General features: G+C 42.3%; 2 protein-coding genes across 6 annotated transcripts in view; both read right to left on the minus strand.

The window, feature by feature from the left end:
• Positions 1–3,069, minus strand: part of MAP7 (microtubule associated protein 7) — a 177,797-nt gene extending 174,728 nt beyond the window's left edge. For all 4 annotated transcript variants that reach the window (XM_055432821.2, XM_055432820.2, XM_055432819.2 and 1 more), the window contains exon 1: positions 2,925–3,069. In XM_055432821.2, the coding sequence (XP_055288796.2) occupies positions 2,925–2,991 (67 nt within the window). In that variant the 5' untranslated portion in view covers positions 2,992–3,069. The remainder of the gene's footprint in view (positions 1–2,924) is intronic.
• A 1,902-nt stretch (positions 3,070–4,971) lies between these two features.
• The window catches only part of MAP3K5 (mitogen-activated protein kinase kinase kinase 5), a 229,799-nt gene continuing 209,387 nt past the window's right edge, over positions 4,972–25,383 (minus strand). Inside the window, exons 27-31 of one of the 2 annotated variants that reach the window (XM_088840777.1) lie at positions 20,437–20,680; positions 13,377–13,489; positions 12,028–12,140; positions 10,268–10,344; positions 4,972–9,551 (exon numbers count right to left, since the gene is read on the minus strand). In XM_088840777.1, coding sequence (XP_088696903.1) covers positions 9,491–9,551; positions 10,268–10,344; positions 12,028–12,140; positions 13,377–13,489; positions 20,437–20,680 — 608 coding nt within the window. In that variant the 3' untranslated portion in view covers positions 4,972–9,490. The remainder of the gene's footprint in view (positions 9,552–10,267; positions 10,345–12,027; positions 12,141–13,376; positions 13,490–20,436; positions 20,681–25,383) is intronic. The other variant, XM_055432817.2, reaches the window with a different exon arrangement.

The raw sequence follows: 25,383 nt of genomic DNA on the forward strand, positions 1-25,383 counted from the left end.
TCTGAATGAGAAAGAAATATGATTTTTATATTCTACCTTTCAATATTCTTAAAAAATGTCTCATTTTACGGGTGGTTTACTGCCAGTTTCAACCCACCTTTGTACATACACACATACATATGTATATAATAATGAACACGTTACAGGTGTTACTTTTATAATCACCTGAGATTCTAATCTAAATTGCCCTAAAGTTGGACCATAGTCTTTTCAGGGACAGAAAAACAAAGCCATTTAAGAATGGCTACCTCCTAATAATCTAATGTGCTGTACTGTGCTTAGTCACTCAGTCATGTCTGAATCTTTGCGATCCCATGGACTGTAGCCGGCCAGGCTCCTCTGTCCATGGAATTCTTCGGGCAAGAATTCTGGAGTGGGTTGCCATGCCCTCCTCCAGAGGATCTTCCCAACCCAGGGATCAAACTCAGGTCTCCTGCATTGCAGGCGGATTCCTCACCACTGGAGCCACCATGGAAGCCCAATAACCTAATAACCTGATCTAAAAGGGAATAAAATGAATCCTTCAATAAATGTTTCCATTTAAGGTGGCAATGTTCTCCTCTTGATGGTAATAAAAGACAGAAATCCCCACCCCATCCACCAAAACCCACCTCAATATAATCCTGTAATTATAAAAACAAAAACAAAAAAACTTGCATTTGTATGTTAATATTAAATATGTCCGTAAGAAGAAAAGTACTACACTGAAGTCTGATATTCAGGTATAGGTCACATATTTTAAATATATGAAAAACTTCCTAAGTTGTTACAATCCTCAAACAACTGCCACCCAGATTTAAATATATATATATATATTTTTTCACCTTTCTTCTTTCTTTGGCACCTAATCACACAGGTCTTCTGACCATGAAAAGCCATAACAGTAATCCATGGCTAGAAAAATAGGAAAAATTTGTGAGCCAGAAATCAGCTTTAGTTAAACTATGGTGGTTGAGTCACTAAGTCGTGTCCAACTCTTGTGATCCCATGAACTCCTCTGTCCAAGGGATTCTCCAGGCAAGAATATTGGAGTGGGTAGCCATTTCCTTCTCCGGGGGATCTTCCCAGCCCAGGAATCAAACCCTGGTCTCCTGCATTGCAGGCAGATTCTTTACCAAATAAACTAGTTATTCAAAAGACTATATATAAAACTTGTCCTTTGGAAACTGAAGTTTCCAGGCAGAGATGTGGAAGAATTGTTTTCTATGAAGGAGATGGTAGCCAGTTAAATTGCCCTTTTCATAAAGAAAATATTTCACTGACAGCCACCTGGTTGATTTGTATGTTAATTGTCAGAAGCATGACCAGTTCCTTAGTAAACATGCCTGAGCACTGAATAAAACTAGTTTGTAATTCACTAACATCTGAAAATCTTGTTCATGTGCAAATTCTGCTGCTACTGCTGCTAGGAAATGCTTATTTATTATTTTTAGCATAAAACGTGTGTATTAACTCACTGAAACAATTTTGCTTCAGAAGCATTTTGTTGCTGTTGTTTTTTCCTTTGTGCGGATTAGGCACCAAACCGTTTATATTCTTAATGAGGATACTGCCCTCCTGCTGCACTAACCCTCAGAACCCAGTTTATCAAGTTCCCCAAAGCATTTACAAAGGCACGTCCTCTTAGCCACCCCTTCCCCACCCCAAAGCAAAATAATGACCTGCCAATCTTTCAAACACATCAAGACAAAATAAACCACCCTTCAGGAAGCAGCGTGACTTCAAAGTAAACAAGTTCAAGATTCCTTGTCTTAATCTCAGGTATTTTGGCTGGAGGGATTAAGTCTTCAGACTTTAGGTGCCCCAACTCTACCAAAGCTGAACAGATCCATCATTTGCAAATACTGTTACAGCTTTCCCGGACCTTTCGCATTATTAGAAGCATACCTTCCAAGTCAATAGCTCTCTATTGAGAGTGGAGGGAGTCTCACATTTAGGTAACAATTGTTTCCGATTATGTGTAAGCAGAAAACGCAACTTAATTGGGGAGCCTGCAATTGGCACTGCTTTTTAAAATAAGAAACTGCCTCACCGCCCCCACATGTAGGAAGGTACCAGAAACAGTTTACTGGCCAAGAATAGAAGAGGGGACTAGAAAAGAGAGGTGGATCTGCAAGAAAAAATGATCGCGAGGGGGGAAATCGAGGCGGGCGGGGGAGACTTAATGCTCTCAGGGATGGGAGCTCCTGCGCCCGACCGCGGCTTGGAAGTTGCGGGGCGGGGGGTCCTCAGTACAGCGTTCGGAGGGGCCGAGACGACGTTCCCACCGTTGGTGCACGGACTGAAAACATGAACTCTACAGGATCCTTTCAAGTCAGCGAATCCCTGAGCCCCCACCAACACGCGCAGGCCCCCATCATCCCGAAAGCAGCCCCCGCTTCCCGACCCCCCGATCTCAGTCTGCTGGGGACCAACGTCGTAACTGGACCCCAGGACAATCGGAGTGCTGGGCTGCGTCCACCGCGTCGGGCGCCCCCGGCACCCGGTGCCCCAGTTAAGGCGAGAAGGTTTGCGCGGAAAAGGATAATCCTGCGAGCCGCACCTGGGCAAGGATTTTCCGGCTGGTGGTTGGGTTGGGGGAATAGGATTTCCCCATACAACCAATGAGACCCAGCCTGGCAGGTGGGAAAAGGAGGGCCGGCGTCTCCCCACTTCCTCCTCCCGCCCGCGCTCCCTGGCGCGCTTCCACCTGTTGGGGGAAGTCGAGCTGCAGCGCGAGAGGGGCGGCCCTGGCTGCGGCCGGGCGCCGGCGAACTCGGGCGCCGGGGCCGCGCGATCGACGCGCGGCGGCGGAGGGCGGAGGGCCAGCGCGCTCCGAGCCGGCCGTTCCGGGCCGCGGCCGGGCGGAGGAGGGGAGCGCCGGCCCCACGCGCGCCCCGCAGCCCCGCCGGCTGCCCGCCCGCCTGCCCCCGCAGCTCAGTCACCTGTTTCGCTCTGCGCGACGCCATCGCCGCCCGTGTGGCCGTCGCCGCCCGCTCCCAGGTCCGCCATGGTGCTCCGATGACGCGCCCGGAGAGCCGCCCCGCCCTCTTCCTCGGCTCGGCTCCCGCCGGCCCCCCGCCTCCCGGCCCAGACAGGTGAGCGCCGTCAGGGGAGGGCGGGGGAAGGAGCGAGCGAGCGCTCGCGAGCCCGCGGCGGCCTGCGCCCGGCGCGCCCCCTCGTGGGCAGGTACGGCTTGGCAGCCGCTGCGGCGGACGCGGCTGGGTTTCCGCCACCAGAGCAGCGGGCGGAGTCAGGCAACCTGGGCTGCGAGCTTCTGGCCCCGGCTGCCCGGCTCCTCGAGGTCTGCAGTGGGTGCGGGGACGCTTGGTGGCGCTAGGAACTGGGACGCTCTGAGGATCCGTCGAAGTGAGGCGAGAGCATCCGGAAGGCTCTATTCCTCTCTGAGCTCCGAGGCAGCCTGATCGATGTTAGACTCGCCAGGACTGGGGTTCATGGTGACAGCCGCCGAAGACTATGATGCCACGTGGAAAGCCGGACTACACGGGCTGGATTCGACTCAGCGGTGCAGTCTTCATCTGCATTTTAGCACATCACTGCCGACGACTTGTCTTTTCACCAGGCTTCTCTTATCTGATGTTCCCCAGGGCACACAACTTTGTGCCCAGTGATGGAGCTTTTCTTATTCTTGACTTCCAATTAGCAGCTTACCTTGTGACTCGTGCCTGGCTCCGGAAGACCAGGGGGAAAAGCAGTAGGCAACAATTTCTTTCTTTTTTAAGAAACAGATTATTAGCTGCAGAGACATCAATTTCTGCTCTAACAAGCAAATAAACGTTAAGCAACAAATGCTGAGAAAAATTAAAAAAGTATAAATAGAAACATAAAAGGAACAAAACGGAGCAGAGATCAGTTCTGCTTGGTTACACAGAGGTGCAGTCCCACAGCCTTGGTTGGCTGAACACAAGTCACAAGCTCCCAACAGTTTAAAATCCTCTCAAGGACTTCAGCTGAATCTAAGGGAGCCCAAGCGTGTCTGAGAACAGTGTTGGATTTCTTGGTAGGGTGACAACTCTCACCATCCTTGCATGCACACCCTGCCACTCTGAGCCCAGGAATGGACTGGTTTTATTTGGTTTACTGGGTCATTGGCTCATTAGGTAGAGATTTTCATTAAGGGACATGTGCTGTGCTTTGTAGTTATGGATTTTCCCTCAGTGCCATTTCTACAGTAGACTAGGCAAACTGATCATTTGGCAATGTGACCTTCCTCAGTCCCTTTCAGACCACTCTTATCACCCTTCTAATGAAACTAAAACATCAGGTGGATGGAGCTAGTTTTAGACCTCAGCTTGGGTCCAACCCAAAGTATTTTTTAATAAAATAAGTCACCAGGGTTTAAGACACTTTCCTTTGAACATCAGAAAGACTCTGAATTCTCTGAAAGAAAAAGAATCAAGAAGCCTCCTTAGGAAAAGGAGGCCATTTGTTTTCAATCTTCTGCTGTACTATTTACTTAAGTGAACCAATGAGTTATTTCTTTGACTTCCTCCCGTCCCCAAAGTGAAGACTTATTGGTGTGTTATTTCTATGTGTGTTTGGTTTTTGTTTGTCTGTGCTCATTCCTTCTCCCATTCTTTTGATAACTTACGTTTTAGTTTGTCACAAGTTACACAAAAATAAATGCAACAAGAAACACACCAAAATTCTGCAGTTAGGCCCTGTACAGACTCTGTATTCCAGACCCCATGCAGTGTCTGTAACAGAGTGGACTGTTGGGTGACTGCGGGAATGGACGACATCTGTTAAATGTCACACCACCACATTGTATTTCATGTTGCACTTTCCTGAGAACACGGAAGCCATCTGTCCTGAGCGCCCACGTCCAACTCAAAACCTTGCCGAATCATCATGACTCCCTTTTCCAGGGGAAGAGCTGGATGTCCTCAGGCCACCCACTCCCCCTCCTGCCACCTCTGAAACCTCTTCTCTCCCTTATCCCTGCTCCCCAAACCCCTCCCCATTCAAGGGGCTCTGCCCCAACAAATACATTCAGGACTCTATGATTCTGAAAATTTCATCCTTTGACTTCCCACCCTGCCAAATCTTGTCATATATTTTGTTCACCAAAGGGAATGAACATGTGGACCTTGTGCTACCATCAGCTTATTATCTTTGTTTAACCGGCTGTGGTCTTTCTTACCTGTCTATAAACGCTTTCCTGGTCACAAAATCAAAGTCTGTTATTAATTTTTGATCTGTATTCCCCTAGACTTTCTGCAGCACTCGAGCCTGATTGTTTTCCTCTTGGCTTACCCCACTGGCCTGATGTTTCTCACTCCTCTGTGGTCAGTTCTTTTGTCTGTTTTGTGGATTCTTCCTTCTTCTCAACTTGTCCCCAAACCTGCCTCCTCCCCAAATCTTAGGCCATAAGCTTTCTATCTCTATTCTGACAGCCCTCATCTACTGTTATCTCCATCCAAGTGACTCCTAAATCGAGAATCTATACCCTGACTTCTGCCAATACATCCTCAAGGGTCTCTGGACATTCTAGCACGCTCTCATTCATGTGCATTCTAGCAGGATGCCCTGACATTAATTCAGCAGGTCCCCAGACCAGCACCCTCCCAAACTTGCCTATTTTTGAATTCTCTTACTCACGTAGGTTCAACATCTTCATTACTGCCCAAATCAGGGTTCCAAAACTTTGTCAATTCACTGTTTTAATTCCACCCTCTCACTTCGTATCGCTCTGTAGCTTCCACTAGACCCTCATTCACATCTTAAACAGTTTCTGAACTGCTCTGTCCAATTTCCATTCCAATTTACCCAACACAACTTTACTAAGTTAATCTTCTAACACACACACCTTGCTCAGAAAACTTAGATTCCCCATTTCTACATAATTAAATACTAACTCCACTTCCCTCCCTGACGATCCCCCAATTACATCCTGAGCTCTCCTATCCCATATCCACTTTTCATCTCTATAATTCATATTTCCAGCCAAGTAAGAGTTAAAATGAGTTAAAATTTGTGTATGCTTTAGTGCAATATGAAAGTTGTTCACTTTCTCTGGAACACCTTGAAAATCTCATTCTGCCTTTGTTCTTGGAGCTGTTTGCCAGAGTGATTTCTCCAGTCCTAAGTAATTTAATACTTCCTTTCTTTCAAGGCCCAAGTTGAGGTCCACCAACTCAGTAAGACTTATTCCACCTGCCCTGGGTCTCTTGGCGGGCTGGTCCTCTGAACCTCTCCACGGTCTTCTGTACTTGTAACTTGTCCAGCCTCTAACACAGGTCAGATGTGGTTTGTTACTGCACATCTGCCTCTTCAATCTGATACGAATGACTTGGTGGCAGGGGCTTCGTCTTCTCTTTCTCTGTAGGTGTCCATAAAGTCTGGAGCCGTCAATTACTTGATCTGTTGACAGGCTGCAGATGTCCTCAGTGACACACGTGCCTGCATTCTGAACCTGATGGGCTTTGTGTCTATCTCTCCTGCTGCTACAACACCTCACACACAGTAGGCCTTCCAGTGGGTTCACAGTTAATTCTTCTTTGCCAAACTGTGTCATGTGATAGCTTAGAAATGAAAGAAACACAATATGCAATAACAGAACTAGGAAAAAGAGGTCAAACTGGTTTAAAAGAAACATTGGATCTATTTTTGAGTCTACCCCTGGCACCCACGTGAATCTATTTTGTTACAAAAATCTTTCTAGGCTCAGCCCTGGACCTTCACTTTGCTGTAAAGTCTCTCTTGACCCTCTCTGGCAGTTTGATGCAACTATAGCGCTTACTGCATGTACTGTTGTTTCTATTGTCTTGACTCCATCTCTGAAAGTGAGCTTCAGGGAGAACTGTGTCTTTTTCATGCACAGGATTCAGTACCCAGTACGTATTTAAGAAGTACTTTGTAATGAATGATAATAATAGCAGGCAGCATGGCAGTGCTATACATCTGCTAAGTATTGTTCTAAGCAGACCCACACCTATAGATTTAAAACAATTATTTAAATCTTACAACAACCCCATGTTCTTTCCCCCATTTCAAATGAGGAAACTGAGAGTGGGAGAGGTGAATTAGAGGTGAATTCACAAGGGAAGTGGTCGTTTTGCTCCAGGCCTATGTGCCTGGACTTTCTGCACTAAATGAACAGTGAATAGTAACCATCTTATTACCACGTTAGTGGAAAGGAGCTGTCCGTGTAGCTCTCCAGGTGTCACTTGGCATTAGGAGGTGGGACTTGACAGTGTTAAATTATCTGTTATTGTTTAGTTGCTAAGTCACGTCTGATTCTTTTGCACCCCATGACTGTAGCCCGCCAGGCTCCTCTATCCATGGGATTTATCATGCAAGAATCCTGAAGTAGGTTGCCATTTCCTTCTCCAGGGGATCTTCCCAACCCAGAAACTGAACCTGCATCTCCTGCACTGAGGGCAGACTCTTTACCACTGAGCCACCAAGGAAGCCTTAAATTATCTGTAGAGACCTACCGCAAACCAGTAGCAACAGTCTTTCTGAGGCGGTGGTATCGATATACATTTTTAAGTGTCCAGATCATGTTAACATGAAGCTGGCTTGAGAATCACTGGCCTTGATGGATGCCAAAGGCCTTTCAGCGCAAAACTTTCGTGGACATTGAGCTAGAAGGGAATTGCCTTTTGTTGTGACTAAGGCCCAGAATTCTGAAAAAGCCCCAAGGATGCTAGTCTGGGAGTATATTATGAACCATATAGGGATACAGAAACATTTGCCCATAGATACAGGGGAGGAGGAGGAAATGGTAACCCACTCCAGTATTCTATTCTTGCTGGGATAACCCCATGGACAGAGGAGCCTGTTGCCTGCAGTTTATGGGGTCGCAAAAGAGCTGGACACGGCTGAGCTACTGAACACTACTACTACATACGGTAGGAGGGAGGTGCCAAGAGGAGATTCCATCATTAAAGAGTTGGCTCAAAATAGGTAGCTTGATGTATATATATATGGTTTTAAAAGAAGCACTTAACCATTACAGGTGGGGATATAAACTGTGGCTTGATAAACAAGCTATCCTGTCTTTAAGTGTGAGTGAAATGATTTACGATTTCATTTATACCTCACCTCCTTTGAGATTTCTCCACAGGACACAGGACTGTTCTCAGGATCAGGATGGAAGAAAAAAAATGCAGCTGTGTTGTTGCAAGTATCAAATAGGAACATACTGGTGAGGACTTTTTGCACACTCTAGTGCAATATGTAAAACATGTACTGTATGTTGATTTTCACATAGGAATAAAGATGACTACCTGTTTTATTAAAGACTGTTCTATATGGATCAAGTTATGATACAAGATCAGCTCTGTTATTTCTATATTACATAATAAACAAGTTCCTCTGTATTTAAGAAAGTTGTTTATGTCATTCATCCATCTAGGAGCTTCAGACTTCATCCTATTCATGTGGGAAGTCTTATAAAATATACTACATATCCAGCTTAATATAAAAACATTTACCTCAAATATGAGAATTGAAATTAAGGTGATAGAAAATGCAGTGTTCCCCAGTGGGGTGCTATTTGCAGACCCCTTGAGATACACAGTAGTCATCCAAGGTAACTTGGGGTCTTGAGAAAAAGACACTGAGTTTCTTTTATTCTGTTTTCCAGTCTTCTCTCTCTTACCACTCAGTAGCCCCAAGGAATGACTTGGACATCAGTTGCTCTTTGAGTACTTGAAGAGACAACAGATTCTATTTAATGTTAGAGCTGAAGGAACAGTTAGAATTTTGACACAGTAATTATCTAGATTGCCAGAACAAAATACAAATTCTTTAGAATTTATCAAAACAGTATTTTGAGAGTTTTTTTACTTTTTAGAGTAAATATGACACAAGGGATAGCTTTAGAACAAGCTAACATTACTAGGATTCAGGCAGGTGCAACTGGTACAGTTCAGTAGTACATAAATGACTCAAATGAATGTACTCTAGACCAGAAACTTAAGTTACAAAATAGAGTTAATATTACAATTAATACAGGTAAGTAAAAACCACTGTTCTCAGATTCTGCACACTTAAAAAAAAAAAACAACCATAAACTTTATACAGTAATCCAAATCACGCACTTCTACTCAAATGATCAGGGTATAATACAAACACACATAAGCCTAAACAGTTATGGTCACATTTTGGTTTTGCTCCAGTGATGCACAATCACATGAAATGTTCTGTTTCGTGTGAAATAAACATTTGGCTGAGTTATTATAGCTGCTGAATTAAAAATATTTCCATAAAAATGTTCGGACCAAAATAATGCCACACATCACAGTGTTTGGGATTATTTTGAGAGTCCTTATAAAGAGTCCTTATGAATCATAGAAACAGAAGCAGTTAGGAAATTTCAGTGTATTTCGTCTATTCTTTTTTTAACACGAGTAAACAAATACTGGATTTAAAGTGCAGCTTCTTTCTCCTGTCCCTTCGATTCTCCCTCCCCTAGAAGAAGATCAGGTCTATATTCATTTTTAGAATCTCCACGGAAAGTTGGAAACAAACTGAGTGACAGTCAAGCCTGTTTGTCTCGGAAGTCAGTGATGGCTTTCCACAGGGTGCACAGCATCCCGCCCCTGTGTAAAGACACAAGAACATGGTGAAGAGAGGGTTTCACTTGAAACAGCGCCCTTTGAAATGTGAAAGTGACTTAGTTTTCAGTGGCTCTGATCAGAACATGAAGATCCCAAAGGCTTGTTAGTCCTGATGTATTCTTTCTGTATATATTTTCTCCTCACCCCTCCATGCCTTTCCTCTCCACTCCCACAGACAACCAGGGCCCAAGGCATCATTTTAGATTTTCAGCACTTTTGAAATGCATCTTTCTAGAGGTGGATAGGAGTAATAGTTAGGTCTGTGCTTGGCCTGATGGAGACAACAAATTATTGTAAGAAACTGTGTTCAGATTATACCATGTTATTTGGGTGGCAAATCAGCACCTCATCATGGTATTTTTAATAAGCATGATATGATCATGAACCAAATTAGAGCATTTGGTTTAAAATATCAGCTTTAAGATATCTGCATGGTCTTAATCTGATACGTTATCAAGAAATTATCCTGGCTGATGTGCATTTCCTAATATGGACATATTGGTTATTAGTGCTCCCAATAATAGCCTGGTCCAAGCAACTCAGGTTACTCAGAGCAGCTGAGAACTCAAGGACTTGACCCAAGACTGGAGAGCTAGTTAGAGCTAGTTAGCAATCAGCTGGGAAGGGACCCAGGCTTCTTGATCTCAGCCCAGTGCTCTTTCCATCATGATGAGACTGAACAGAAAGGAAAGTGGTACCTTAGTCTCAGGCATTTTAAATCATCACGTGTAACATAGTAGAGAACATCCATTAATGAATACTCCTCAGCCAAAAACTGTGGAGAAAGTAAAATATGCACAAAAGTAAGATGTCTTATGCACTTCCATAAATAGCAAACTATCCACAATGTAAATATTGGCAATAATTAAAAATAAATCTAAAAGGAAATTCACTGAAGACAGACTCTTTTGGAATTATTAGAAAAAAGTCCCCCCTATTACAAAATAATTACAAAGAATCACATCCATATGACTTGTAGGAACAGAAAGATGACAAGTAACACAGTACTTCTGATTGGTCTTCTGATGGATAGATAAGACTTGCTTGTAATTACATCTGCTGCTTATAAGATAATGTTTGTATTTAAAAGATTTAGTGCTTTGTAGCTTTATTTTTTCCCAGTGGGTAAAATGTGTTGTTTACACTTAATTTCTGAAAACTTTCCGATACTTAAAAATCAGAGTCCTGAATTTAAGTGAAGGTTTTAATTTTAAATCTTTCAAAAAGGTCAGTGATTTAGTGGGTCATCAATGACTACTCCTTAATTTTATTTGAGTCTAAGTTAGAGGGGAAAATATTTTGGAAAATTTGATTGTTTAAATTTTTCCCATAGGTGAGAAAATCCTTTAAACTTTTGTAATTTGCTTGCAGATTTCTAAGGAGACTCTTAAATTTTATTAAGCGATCTAATAAATTATCAAGCCAAGAGAAATTCATCTTTTTTCTTAGTCATTTAAAAAATTTAAATATAAAACTGAAATCAACAAAATATTGTATCAAAATAAATATTTTTTCTATTTATTATTTCTATAAAATAATAAAAATATAACCTCTTACTGCACATATATGTGATCGTAAAACATAAATCTATTCGTGCTAACTACAAAAGTTCCCTACATAATATAGTTTGTATAGAAAGTGTTTGTTTCTGATATAAGTTCACTAGTCTATTTTATTAAGTAGTAATAAATAGCTGCTGCCCAGTGGAATCTAAGAATGTCACATGAGAATTTAAGAGTTAAAAAACGAGAGAAAGAATGAGAAGCAGAAGAACTTTTTCCTTTTAGTTCTTGTCTTGATTTTTCCTATTCTTTATTTTCAATTACACAGCATAAAAATCCTTACGGGTTCTGGACCACAGAGCTTTTGTCTGCCTCACTGTCTCTGTTCTCCGCCCCGAATGGTTTTCCCTTTTTGTCTTCCCCCATCCCAGAGCAGACATACAGTTTATTCCTAAGTATTCCTTTAGACTCCAGCTCGCCAATCATCTTTTCAAAGAGCCTTCCCCAACTTCTCCTTCCCTCTGTCTCCTAATACCTGATAACCTTTCCTTTACAGACTGGATCAGGACATAATTATATTTGTACATGTGGAATTCTTTGATTATTGTGTGCCTTCCTGGTGGCTCAGAGGTTAAAGCGTCTGCCTGCAAATGCAGGAGACCTGGGTTCGATCCCTGGGTCGGGAAGATCCGCTGGAGAAGGAAATGGCAACCCACTCCAGTATTCTTGCCTGGAGAATCCCATGGACGGAGGAGCCTGGTGGGCTACAGTCCGTGGGGTCACAAAGAGTCGGACACGACTGAGTGACTTCACTTTCACCCTAGTCTGTGAGCCTCAGGAGGGCAGGGCTGGGTCAGAGTTTCTCACCAGTGTATCCCCCGTGCCTGGCACATAGCAGGCACTCAGCATTAGGAAACAAGTGAAAAAATGTTCGTCTCATAGAATGTTTTCTTTACCCGACTTATAGTGTCTTCATCGGCTCCGTTTTCCCTCAGCCAGTCAGTAAGTTCAGAATCTTCAGTGTTTGTGCCAGGAGAACTGGAGTGGCACACTGGCAACCCAGGAATATCTGGAACAGAATTGGGGTGAGGGGATAAGGAGGGACAGTCTTAGCTTCAGAGGTCATTCGATAGTCAACATTTACTGATACTTTAGCAGACTTTTCTCCATCACAGTATAATTAATAGAAACCTTGAGACTGGCAGTCTACAAGATAACACAAATCAAACTCTTTAAGGCTGCTTAATATACTAGTAAATGGACAGTCACTAACAATAATGAATGATACTTCCACCTTGTAGTTTCGTATCAATTTTATAGCTTCTTAGAATAAAATGATGCATCAAAATCGTACTGTGTGTTTTTCAGGCAACAAAGATGAGCATAATTAGCAGAGAATCATATAATTATAATAATCTCTTTTTCCATTATTTTCAATAATATGGAAGGACCATATATCTGAACAAAAAATAATTACTTTTATTTTCCTCTAAATGGGCTAAATAAGATTGCCTAAAGATTATCTTTCATCCCCAATTTCTCACAGAATAGATTTCTTTAAAGTTCCAATCTATGACTTAAAAAAAAAAAACGAGATATAATTGACAGAACATTTTATTAAAGTATATTCAACTTATGACTTGCTATTGCTTTATCTTTATTCTACTTCAGTTCAGTTCAGTTCAGTTCAGTCGCTCAGTCGTGTCCGACTCTTTGCGACCCCATGAATCACAGCACACCAGGCCTCCCTGTCCATCACCAACTCCCGGAGTTCACCCAAACTCATGTCCATCGAGTCGGTGATGCCATCCAGCCATCTCATTCTCTGTCGTCCCCGTCTCCTCCCACCCCCAAACCCTCCCAGCATCAGACTCTTTTCCAGTGAGTCAACTCGTCGCATGAGGTGGCCAAAGTATTGGAGTTTCAGCTTTAGCAGCCTTATCAAATTATAAAACACTAGAATACACAGAATACAAATGCAAAATGACAAAAACAGTATTATTCTAGTAATTTCATTGTGAAATCCTTAAAAAGAAATGAAGACAAAAAAGGTGAGAGCCCTATTTACCTCAATAATATATAATCTCAGGAAAAGATAATTATGAAACATTTTTACTCTACTTGTAAGAAATAATAGTTTGCTACAATTAAGAATTGGATATTTTTGTACAGCAATCTCTGCTTGTAGTTGTGTTACAAGTGACAGATGCTGAATAAGCCAAGACATAAAGTTTGCCTGTCGGCTTTCTAGTTCTCTGTGGCACTCTGGTTGAACAGTATTACTTTAAAATTTTCTGCTATTCACCTTTTGGTTGGGACTTAAGCTTCAGGTGTTTAATTTCTTGTTCTTTCTCTTCAATAGCTTGATGAAGGAGTGCTTGCAATTCTTTCTCTTTCTGAACCAATTCTTCCAGTAATCTGCAGAAGGAAATTATATTGGTTGACAGGATAATGAAGTGGGAGCAGCCACAGAATGACCTTCCAGACAAGGGTTCTCAAGCTATAATGAACACAAACATCCTGGGGTTTTATTGAAATGCAGATTCTGATCCAGCAGCTGGCTGGGGAGCAGGGGTGGGTAGGGAGCTCTGAGTTTCTGCATATGTAATAAGCTCCCAGATCCACAGACATCCAAGTTGAGTAGCAAAGCTCTAGAAAGTGTGCTTCCAGACAAGAATTTAAAATTTGCACCCCTAATTGGCTGACAGACGCTTCAGAGATGTTGTTCTGTTTCCTTTTATGACCATAATGGCAAACAAATTTATGTATGGTGTTTACCTGCACAGCCCCTCATCGAAAAAGTTGGTCAACATGGTAATACAATAGGCAATGAATGCAAAGAAGGAAGGGACTCACTTTCTTTTAAACTGAAAATTTGAGAAGTAACTCTTCTCTGGTGGTTCAGACAGTAAAGAATCCATCTGCAAAGCAGGAGACCCGGGTTTGATCCCTGGGTCAGGAAGATCCCCTGGAGAAGGGAATGGCAACCCACTCCAGTATTCTTGCCTGGAGAATTCCATGGACAGAGGAGCCTGGTGGGTTACAGTCCATGCGGTCGCAAAGCACTGGATATGACTGAGCGACTAACACTTTCACTTCACAACTATAGGGGAGGTCACCAACAGTACCTGGCACATAATCAGTCCTCAATAAATGTTAATGAAGACTGCTTGGGTTGTTGTATTTGTTACTGTTATTTTTCGGCCTTCTAAAGGGAACAATGAACTGAGTAAAACCACAGCTGTGTTCCTGGTACATTCAGTTCCCCATTGGTATCTGATACATTCTCCAAAGAAATAAGGAGAAGTATTATTTTACATGGTTCTTACCCATGAAAGCTTCACTGCACAACTGACAGCCAAGTGGCAACCCATTCACCATTCCCATTACTGGGAAAATATTCCAAGTTGTGAAGAGAGATATTCTGAGTTTTTAGAAAACTATCTTTGAGTAACTTGAATTCAGAATTGTAATACTTTAAGACAGATGGGGAAACAATGGAAACAGTGACAGACTTTATTTTCTTGGGCTCCAAAAATCACTGCAGATAGTAACTGCAGCCATGAAATTAAAAGATGCTTGCTCCTTGGAAGAAAAACTGTAACAAATCTAGACTGCATATTAAAAAGCAGAGACATTACTTTGCTGACAAAGTGAAAGTGAAGTAGCTCAGTCATGTCCAACTCTTTGTGACCCCATGGACTGTAGCTCCCCAGGCTCCTCTGTCCATGGGATTTTCCTGGCAAGAATACTGGAGTGGGTTGCCATTTCCTTGTCTAGGAGATCTTCCCGACCCAGGGACTGAACTCAGGTCTCCTGCATTGCAGGCAGATTCTTTACTGTCTGAGCCAACAAAAGAATCCATATAGTCAAAGCTATGGTTTTTCCAGTAGTCATGTATGGATGTGAGAGTTGGACGACTGAGCACCAAAGAACTGATGCTTTTGAACTGTGTTGACTCTTAAGCATCCCTTAGACTGCATGGAAATCAAACCAGTCCAATCCTAAAGCAAATCAACCCTGAATATGCCTTGGAAGGACTGATGCTGAAGCGCCACTACTACACCTGATGGGATGAGCTGACTCATTTGAAAATACCCTGATGCTGGGAATAACTGAAGGCAGGAGAAGCGGATGACAGAGGATGAGATGGTTGGATGGCATCACTGACTCAATGGACATGAGTTTAAGCAAACTCCAGGAGATGGTGAAGGACAGGGAAGCCTGGCGTGCTGCAGTCCATGGGGCTGCAAAGAGTAGGACATGACTGAGTGACTGAACAACAAATATAATTATGTATAAGATCATCAAGGTACATTGTTTCATGGCTCTTAAAAGCTCTTTGTTCTACTTTGTGAGTATTGATAGACTTAACTCAGGACCAGATTCCATTCCAAAAGTTTGTTTCTGCTTCAGTTGACATGGTCTGAAGGCAGCACAGCCCAACTGGAGACAGCCCTGGGCTTGTATCCTGGTTTAGCCATAAACTCTGTGTTAACCTTGACAAATGACTGAATGCCTCTGGGCTTCAGTTTTCTCATTTGTAAAAAGGAAGAGTAGAACTTCCTGAGAGGATTACTGTAATCACTGATGAGAATCAGAATAGGTAGAATGCCAAGCACAGTGTCTGGCCTTTAAGAAGGGCTGTCTGTTCTCTGCTGGAGCCTCAGGCACTGGACAAGAGGCCTCCCAGGGTTCATTAGGGTTTCTCTCCCTGATCCCCAGGTTCTACCCCTTTCCCACAGGACAGAGACATGGGACGCTATCAGGTAGAAGAAAGGGTTGTAGTAGAGTTCAGTTCAATTCAGTTCAGTCGCTCAGTCGTGTCCGACTCTTTGTGACCCCATGGACTGCAGCACGCTGGGCCTCCCTGTCCATCACCAACTCCCGGAGTTTACTCAAACTCATGTCCATTGAGTCGGTGATGCCAACCAAACATCTCATCCTCTGTTGTCCCCTTCTCCCGCCTTCAATCTTTCCCAGCATCAGGGTATTTTCCAGTGAGTCAGTTCTTCGAATCAGGTGGCCAAAGTATTGGAGTTTCAGCTTTAGCATCAGTCCTTCCAATGAATATTCAGGACTGATCTCCTTTAGAATGGACTGGTTGGATCTCCTTGCAGTCCAAGGGACTCTCAAGAGTCTTCTCCAACACCACAGTTCAAAAACATCAATTTTATAGTCCAACTTTCACATTCATACCTGACTACTGGAAAAACCAAAGCTTTGACTAGATGGACCTTTGTTGGCAAAGTAGATAAGTAGATGAGACAAAAAGAAAACAGTGGGCGGCAGACAGAGACAGTGGTTACAGGAAGCTGCTGCTAAGTCACTTCAGCCGTGTCCGACTCTGTGCGACCCCATGGACGGCAGCCCACCAGGCTTCGCCATCCATGGGATTTCCAGGCAAGAGTACTGGAGTGGGTTGGGTTACAGGAAGACAGCTTGTTTAAAGACAACTGTGGAGCAAACAGCACACTTAAATGGATTAAGCAGTAGAAATGAAAGAAGGAAGGAAGGAGAGGATTAAGGGAAACTTATCTATTCCAACACAAATGGTATTCAGAGAAAGTTTCAGCAAGCTCAGTATGAATTTTTAATTTGGCAATTTTTGGTCTGGTATATATTTTTGTCTTTCGTGCTAATTTACAGTATGAATAGCGATAGTATATTCTTACTGCTTTTCTCAAAGAACACACAGTGAAACTTTCTAGAATTTAACTACGTCTATCTAGATTATGGGCTTCCCCAGTGGCTCAGCCATAGAGTCTGCCTGCAATGCAGGAGCCGCAGGAGACCCTGGGTCAGAAAGATCCCCTGGAAGAGGGCATGGCAATCCACTCCAATATCCTTGCCTGGAGAATTTCATGGACAGCGAGAGGAGCCTGGCGGGCCATGGCCCACAGGGCCACAGAGAGTTGGGCATGACTGAAGTAACTTAGTATGCACACATTTAGACTATGTATCTCCTTTTTATCCTAAAAGCCAGAACTTAACGTTGGAAACAAAGCACTGACAAGCCACCTCATTTGTCCCAGATCCAGCCCTCAAAATTATTTATTTTTAGGACATATCCAGTCCATCAGTTTTGTTTTTACTTGGTCTGTTAGTAGGGAAATCCTTTGAAACCAAGGCAATTGACTGCCTCTCTGTGCCAGACAAATTTGGCAAGGATCAGCCATAAGGTCAATTTTTTAACTCAAATAGGTGAGGGTGGGGAGCTGGGTTGGTGGGTAATTCCAGAATTGCAGGAAAGGGAAATCAGATAACCAGTCAGCTCCTCCTGAGTTAGATTTTAACTACCTCTGCATTATTGTCCCAATTCCTTATGTGAAGTGAATTATTTTCAGAATATTTTAGGTAAGCATATACTTTATATTTAAGTAAAACATGCTTCCTAAAGCTATTTTGTTACTTTCTGCTATTTAATATTATCAATGATCTAATAATCAAGGGCTGAAAAGATATTCTTCAGTGATTATCCTAAATATAAGCTTACGATTTCTAACATGAGGATTACACCCTTTCCTAAAAACACATTAACATTTCCTCAAGTTTATTTTGCAATATATATACATCTGTATATCAAGTAATATTCAACTGAAAATTACAAGGACCGGTGTAGACATGACCAGCCCCTTGTTGGCACCTGTCCTAATGCAACCGCCCTTTCTTTAGACCCCTACATGAAGTGAATGTTGTGCCTTGTCTCACTTTTCTAGGGCTGATGGAGGAGCTGTGGGAGATTCTACTAGAAAAAGAAAAAAAGGAGGCCAGTAACCATAGAGATTTCACACATGTGAGTGTAAATACGTAGAAAACATAAATGAGTGGGCTTTGTAAGAACTGCAACAACATCCTAACGTAATAAAGACATGGTAATTCCTGTGGGCAGATGTGGGGAGCAGGCCCTCAGCTGTCTGATACCCTCAGAAAAGAGATGGGAAGAAAGCAGCAGGGGAAGGGCAGTGCCCAGGGATCATGGGTGGAGTAAGCATGGTGGACAGATGGTGGGGACCATGGGAGTGGTGAGTCAGGGTAATGCAAATGGGCTGAGGAGAGAAGGAAGAGGCTGCACTTAGGAGAGGCATGTTCTATTGACATAAGCCAGGGTAAGTACACAGAGGGTGCAGGAGCCAGAGGAGCAAATGTACTGGCTCACGGGTAAATAAAGTAGCTTTACTGTCTGGAAGCCGTGGGCAGAGCCGGGTGGGTGGTAGGACCTAAACAGTCATGAGTGCACTCTCCTCCTCCAGAAATCAGAGAAGAGTATGAAAACACAACTCCATTCAGGACTGGGTGCCAGAGAGTAAACTAAAGGGAAGTGACTAAAATCAACAGCTGCTCTAATGGATGGAGAATCATAATGGGACTATTGCTTGAGTGAAACTGAAAGTTGCTCAGTCGTGTCCGACTCTTTGCAGGCCATGGAATTCTCGAGGCCAGAATACTGGAGTGGGTAGCCTTACCCTTCTCCAGGGGATCTTCCCAACACAGAGATTGAACCCAGGTCTCCTGCATTGCAGGTGGATTCTTTACCAGCTGAGCCACAAGGGAAGCCCAAGAATACTGGAATGGGTAGCCTATCCTTTCTCCAGCGGATCTTCCTGACCCAGGAATCGAACCCAGGGTCTCCTGCATTGCAGGTGGATTTTTTACCAACTGAGCTATGAGGGAAGCCCATATTGCTTGAGGAGAGGAGGAAATGAAGGACATGAAGATTTAAATGAAGTCTTAGGAAAGACTCCGGTTCTTTTCCACTAAGTAACAGAGGTGGAAAGTAAAGAGGTGGGTTTCAGAGGACAAGACTGGGATAAGGGAACTTCCCTGTTGGTCCAGTGGTTAAGAATCTGCTTGCAATTCAGGGGACATGGGTTTGATTCCTGGTGAAGGAACTAAGATCCCACATGTAGTGGGGCTACTAAGCTAGAGAGTTCGCACACCACAACTACTGAGGCCATGCATCGCAACGAGAGATCCCATGTGACCCAACAAAGATCCCATGTGCAAGCAACTGAAACCTGATATTGCCAAATAAATAAATCAATATTTTTTTTAAAAAATCCAGGATACAGAAACAAGAAAGCCACTTTCCCTTTATTCAGAAAGATTTCTGTATGTAAACTGTAGAAGCTAAGTATGGATTTACTGAATCGTGCAACTAAAATTCAAGTTTGTAAATATAGGATGAGGTTGGTTGGCACTACTCATACAAGCTTGGTTCCTGCTGCTGCTGCTAAGTCACTTCAGTCGTATCTGACTCTGTGTGACCCCATAGACGGCAGCTCACCAGGCTCCCCCATCCCTGGGATTCTCCCGGCAAGCACACTGGAGTGGGTTGCTATTTCCTCCTCCGATGCATGAAAGTGAAAAGTGAAAGTGAAGTTGTTCAGTCATGTCCAACTCGTAGCGACCCCATGGAATGCAGCCTACCAGGCTCCTCCGCCCATGGGATTCTTCAGGCAAGAGTACTGGAGTGGGTGCCATTGCCTTCTCCCACAAGCTTGGTATTCAAGCTTATTAAGAACCCAAACTTACGACTAGAAATAAAATATTTTTATCTCCCTGGTGAATAACTTGGATTTTCAACTAAGGTTTCTAAATATTTGAACAGTGTTTATTGATTCACTCCAAAAATATAAATAATAAAAAAGTTTTCCCTGTCAACCCAAAGTCATAAAGTCGGTTGCCCACATGTCAACGGTAACCAGCACAGGAAGCTATAATTCATAAAGATTCAGACCTTGAACTGTGTCAACATCTTGTGAAGCATAAGGACATATTTCCTGTTCACTTAATAACCTGATCATGTGAGTTCTGTGTTATCAAATTCACAAAGAAAAATTAAAGTCCAGATATGATATAGCATATTAAAAATAAAATCATAAATGTGGTCAATGGATCATCGTTTCAAGGTTCTAAAATGAAAAACTTTTGAACCATTAGTTTTATCTCCTTAAGAACAGAGTTCTTCCTCTCCTGAAAGAACCTGATATTCCAAGTCACAGGTCTCAAGATCACAGACTCTCTGCTTGTCTTCCAGCTATCTACTAGATGGTACATGCTGCTCTGAGCCTGCATCCCAAACAGTCTATGAGGTTACAACTAAGTTACTCTGAAAATCGTAGTGCACTGATCAAAGAAGAGATGCTGAAGGACTGAATTGTGAGAAGCAGAAAATGTATTTGACTAAAGAGGCTAAAATGAATCTCTCATTTTAATAAATAATTAAATCAAGGTTATATGAATGGGAAAAAGGAATTACCTTATGTATATTCTGTGGACCAATCTTTAAAGTAGACTCCAAACACATGCACTTAGATAAAAGTAAGAAACAAGAAACCCACCCACACTGGAATAAGCCTTACCTATTTGTTTCTATTTTCATCCTTCCAAGTTGTACGTTCAGTGATCGGTGAGCACTCTGGGAGTCATGGGATACAGTAGAACTGAGCGTGCTCACCCCTGAGGTGGCCACTGCATCGTCAAGGACTGCATGAGGTCTTCGGACAGTTTGATTTGCAGGCCGTTCATCATGATCACCTTCTGCATCCAAGTCTTCTTGATCGGCAGTATCACTCTCAGATGCAAGGCTGAAATGTGGCCTCAGTTCTGTTAAGCATATGATCAACAACAATCTTAATGAAATAAGAATGACTGCCTTAATTTCTTAAGACATGAATAGCATCTCCCCTGCTATCAATAAGAGATGTATTCTCAACTGCTTTTCCAAAAGTGAGGATGGATTTCTGCACGTTATTTCAGATTTGTTCTTCCAGCAAATCTGCAAAATTCATAAGATATGTAAACTCAGAATGATCTAACTCAAACAGAAGAGAAATGTTCACACAGCACATAAGATACGTGGGAAATCTGTTAAAATCAGATAGGCAACTGGGTAAAAACCTGTTAAGAATATGAAAATTTGTTTGTACAATTAAAACTCATAGTTTTGATTCTGTCAACTATTAACTCACTTAGAAATGAGGAAAGTGAGATGTGGAGAGATTGTATAAACAAAAGTAAGAAGATAGAATGCTTTTTGCTTGTAACATTCAAAATGTATGGGGGTGGGAGGGGCGAGTACTGAAAATACACACACATTCTTATATTTACTCTAGTAGGCCTATCTGCTTTTGACTTTTTGACTATTGGGTTAATTTTTTCGTGTGTATAGTACCCTAACCTACTGACTCACCACTAAGATTTAAAGTGCAAAAGTTACAAGTCTCCAGTTTAAACAGACTGCAGGCCAAGAGTTCATCTGCGGGTCAGATCAGAATTAGGATGATACCTTCTGATGGGAAAAACTATTATACATTGTGATTAGGTTCTCAAAATGTCCCCCCTGAAAGGAATTACATTCATAATTTAAGTAAAATCAGGGTAACAGAAATACTGCATCTTGGCACACATGAAACTTTTATTTTCAAAGAAACATTCTTTAAATTCTATAATTCTTTACAATTTTCAAAAGTTTCACACATATGATTTCATATAATCGTAGAATGACCCTTATTTTCCTTGTACCCCCGTATTGCCCCTTTCCCACTCCCTCTCCCCACTGGTAAACACTAATCTGTTCTCTGTATCAGTGTTTTATTTACTAGTTTATTGTCTTTTTTAGATTCCACATATAAATGATATCATGCAGTATTTGTCTTTGTCTGACTTTCTCACTTCAGCATAATGTTCTTCAAGTCCATTCATGTCATGTTGCTGCAAAGAGCAAAATTTCATTCTTTTTTATGGCTGAGCAATATTCCATCACATACACACATTTACACACACACACACCACATCTTCTTTGGCCATTTATCTGTTGAAGGACACTTAGGTGGTTTCCATAACTTGGCAACTGTAAATAATACTGCTATGAACATTGGAAAAATTGTATTTTTTTCAGATTAGTGCTTTTGTTTCTTTCCTATATATACCCAGGAATGAAGCACAGGCCATATGATATTTTTAGTTTTTTGAGCCACCTCTGTACCGTTTTCTACATGAGCTGCAACAGTTTACATTCCCACTAGCAGGGTAGGAGGGTTCTTTGTTCTCCACATCCTTGCCAACATTTGTTATTTGTATTCTTTTTAATGATAGCCATTCCCACAAGTCTGGGGTGATATCTCATTATGGGCATGTGGAGCTTTCATTAGATCACAGAACCCACCAAGAATCTGATGAGAGTCATGCAAAAGAGAAGCACATTCAGACAGCATTTTCCCTGTTTCTTGAGAGCTCACTGACTCCCTGAAGCCAATTCTGAGAGTCCATGAGCTACAGTGTAAGAGCCCCTGTGCTGGGGGAGGGCGCCAGTGGGAGTGATGGAAGACCCTTCCCACTACTCTAACACAGCTGCAACAGCAATGCAGCCAAAGGGCCGATTCATTGCCAAATCCTCCAGGGAACTGTTTGGGCTTCGCCTTACTGACCTGTGTATGGTATAATGTCCTTAAATTTCATGCATGCTATTGCATGCGTCAGAATTTCCTTCCTTTTGAAGGCTGTATAGTACTCCATTGTTTGCATATACCACACTTTGTTTATCCATTCATCAATGGACACTTGTGTTGCTTCTGCTTCTTTGCTATTGTGAATAATGCTGCTGTGAACATGGGTGTGCAATTATCTAGTTGAGATCCTGCTTTCAATTCTTTTGAATGTATACCCAGAAGAACATATGGTAACTTTTAGTTTTTTGAAGAGCCACATATTGTTTTCCATAGTGGCTGCACCATTTTATAGTCTCACCAATAGTGCACAAAGGTTCTCATTTCTCCACATCCTTACCCTTTATCTCTTAAGGTTAGCCAAACTCCACCTCTACTCTGCTGCCTGCATTATTGCCTTTCTCCTTCCAAAATTTTATCGTTTAGTTCATCTATAGTATTCTCTGTGTTAGTCGCTCAGTTGTGTCTGACTCTGGGACACCACAGACCGTAGCCTGCCAGGCTCCTCCGTCCATGGGATTTCCCAGGCAAGAACACTCGAGTGGGCTGCCATTTCCTTCTCCAGGGGATCTAGAACCTGGGTTTCCTGCATTGCTGGCAGACTCTTTACTGTCTGAGCCACCAGGGGAGCCCTTTTGTTTTCATTCTGTGTGTTAGTTGTAGGTATAACTCAAAATCAGGTTTTTAAGTTACGTCAACCTGTTACAGGGGCTGAGCCATATTAGCTTCATAAAAAGTGTTGGCAGGATGGAAGTTATCTTACCAGGATTATTTATAAGGGAACAAAATAGTGAAAAAAAATCTTTAAAAATAAGTGGACTTCCCTAGTGATCCAGTGGCAAAGATAGCACTCCCAATGCATGGCGCCCGGGTTTAATACCTGGTTGTGGAACTAGATCCCACGTGCTGTGCAACTAAGACCTGGCATTGCCAAATAAATAACTTTTTTAAAAAATAAAAGAGTTCAGTCTATATTAAATTAAAGCAAGAATAGGCTTTTTTAAATTTTCTAAATTTTTTTCTTATGGTCTCTAAACTGAAATTTTAAAAACAATTTTAAAGGTTTATTGTCCTATATAATCTCACTTTAGGAGAGGGAAAATTTCTAATACTTATTGTTACATTATTACATTTAAATGTTCCCTTACATTCCTCTAACTCTGTACACTTTAAATGATCATATGTCATCATTTTACTTATGTGCCAATGACTAAAAGTTTTTCTCAATAATTCGAAGAAAGTAGAGAACTATAAATGAATGCAATACTTTGTTATTTTGATCTTTCATGATGGCTCCCTGAGGACACATCATTAAATTAGATATTGTAAAACATGCAAATAAGAGACAGCATCTGGTCTTGATCCTCCAAAAGAAACAACCTGAAGGAGAACTAGGGCAAATATACACAAGAGTCATAAAAAGCATATGCAAAGATAATGTGGAATTACAAGTACAAATGAATTCAGCTTGAATATCTTAGATGCTCTCAGTTATACGTCTAGCTACATATATAATTCACAGGTACATGTAAGAACAGTGCTAAAAGGTAAGTAAAGTATATTTGCAATGACTAAACCTAGTGTGGGGTTTGCTCACTGATGGATTCAAGGAGATGGAAGGGCCTAGGCAGGTTCTGGAGGAGGGGAAAGCCTCGGGGTGGAGAAAGGGGAAGAGGTACTTGAGAGAAGTGGAGTGTTAGTTGCTCAGTCATGTCCAACTCTTTGCAACCCGAAGGACTGTAGCCTGCCAGGCTCCTCTGTCCATGGAGTTCTCCAGGCACGAATACTAGAGTAGGTAGCCATTCCCTTCTCCAAGGGATCTGCCCAGCCCAGAGATCGAACCTGGGTCTCCTGCATTGCAGGTAGATTCCTTACTGTCTGAGTAACCTGGGAAGCTTAAGAGAAGGAAGCACAAATGAGCCCTCTGAGGAGAATGGAAGGCAGAGGGAATTGTCAGGACAGAGCCAAGTGTCACAAGAAAGGCAGGGACTCAGGGGGCCCTGGAATGAATGGACAGCATTTAAGCCCATGTGTAGGAAACTAAAGGCAGTGCATGTTTCCAAAACACAAGACAGGATCAAACAGCAATACTATCCCCACCTGCCCTCACTCCCACTCCACCCCAACTGGCAGCCTCATCCGAGGAAAGTAACCAGACCAAGCTTCTTTAACACATGGTAGGATCACAATACTTGTCAGAGCGGTGTACCATCCCTGCATTAAAGACTGCATGTAGTTTGGGGTGCTGGTCATTTTATATTAATGTGGACATGGGGCATGGGACTGATGCAGCTTAACAACTGGGAGTAACACCAAGGACTCTAGCAGTTTAAACAATTAGAGTTCCCATCAGAAGTGTGCCTGCACTGTGCATTCTCTCTACCTTAGCTGGGCCAACATGGTCTCATGCTCAGAATTTTGCCATCTGGTCACCCACAGCCAGCCTGTACTTGAAGAGTAATGAAAGACACTCAGTGTTACCAATAATCCACAGACTGATCCTTGAAGACAAGAAGTGGGAAAAGAGTCTGAGAAAAAAAAAAGAGAAACTCATATGGGGTTTAGCCAGTACTCTCTGTTCTCTGTGTTCTTTTTTGGAAGAAAGAAGATGAACATTTTCTTATTTTTTCCTTTTCATTTTGAAAAAATTTTAGAATAACAGAAAAGTTGCAAAAAACAGTACAGAGAGTTCCTTGTATACCCATTATCAGCTTGCCCTAAATATTTGTAACAGCTTACACAGCTTTGGCACTATTACCAAAGCCAGGAAATTCACATGGATACAATACTATCAACCTAATCTATAGCCCTTACTTGAATTTCACTTTTCCCCAAGGAGGTCCTTTTTCTGATCTAGGATCC

This window comes from Moschus berezovskii, chromosome 10 (genome assembly GCF_049115385.1).
Source record: "Moschus berezovskii isolate FMDL1 chromosome 10, NW_MosBer_1.0, whole genome shotgun sequence".
NCBI classification, from domain to species: Eukaryota; Metazoa; Chordata; class Mammalia; order Artiodactyla; family Moschidae; genus Moschus; species Moschus berezovskii.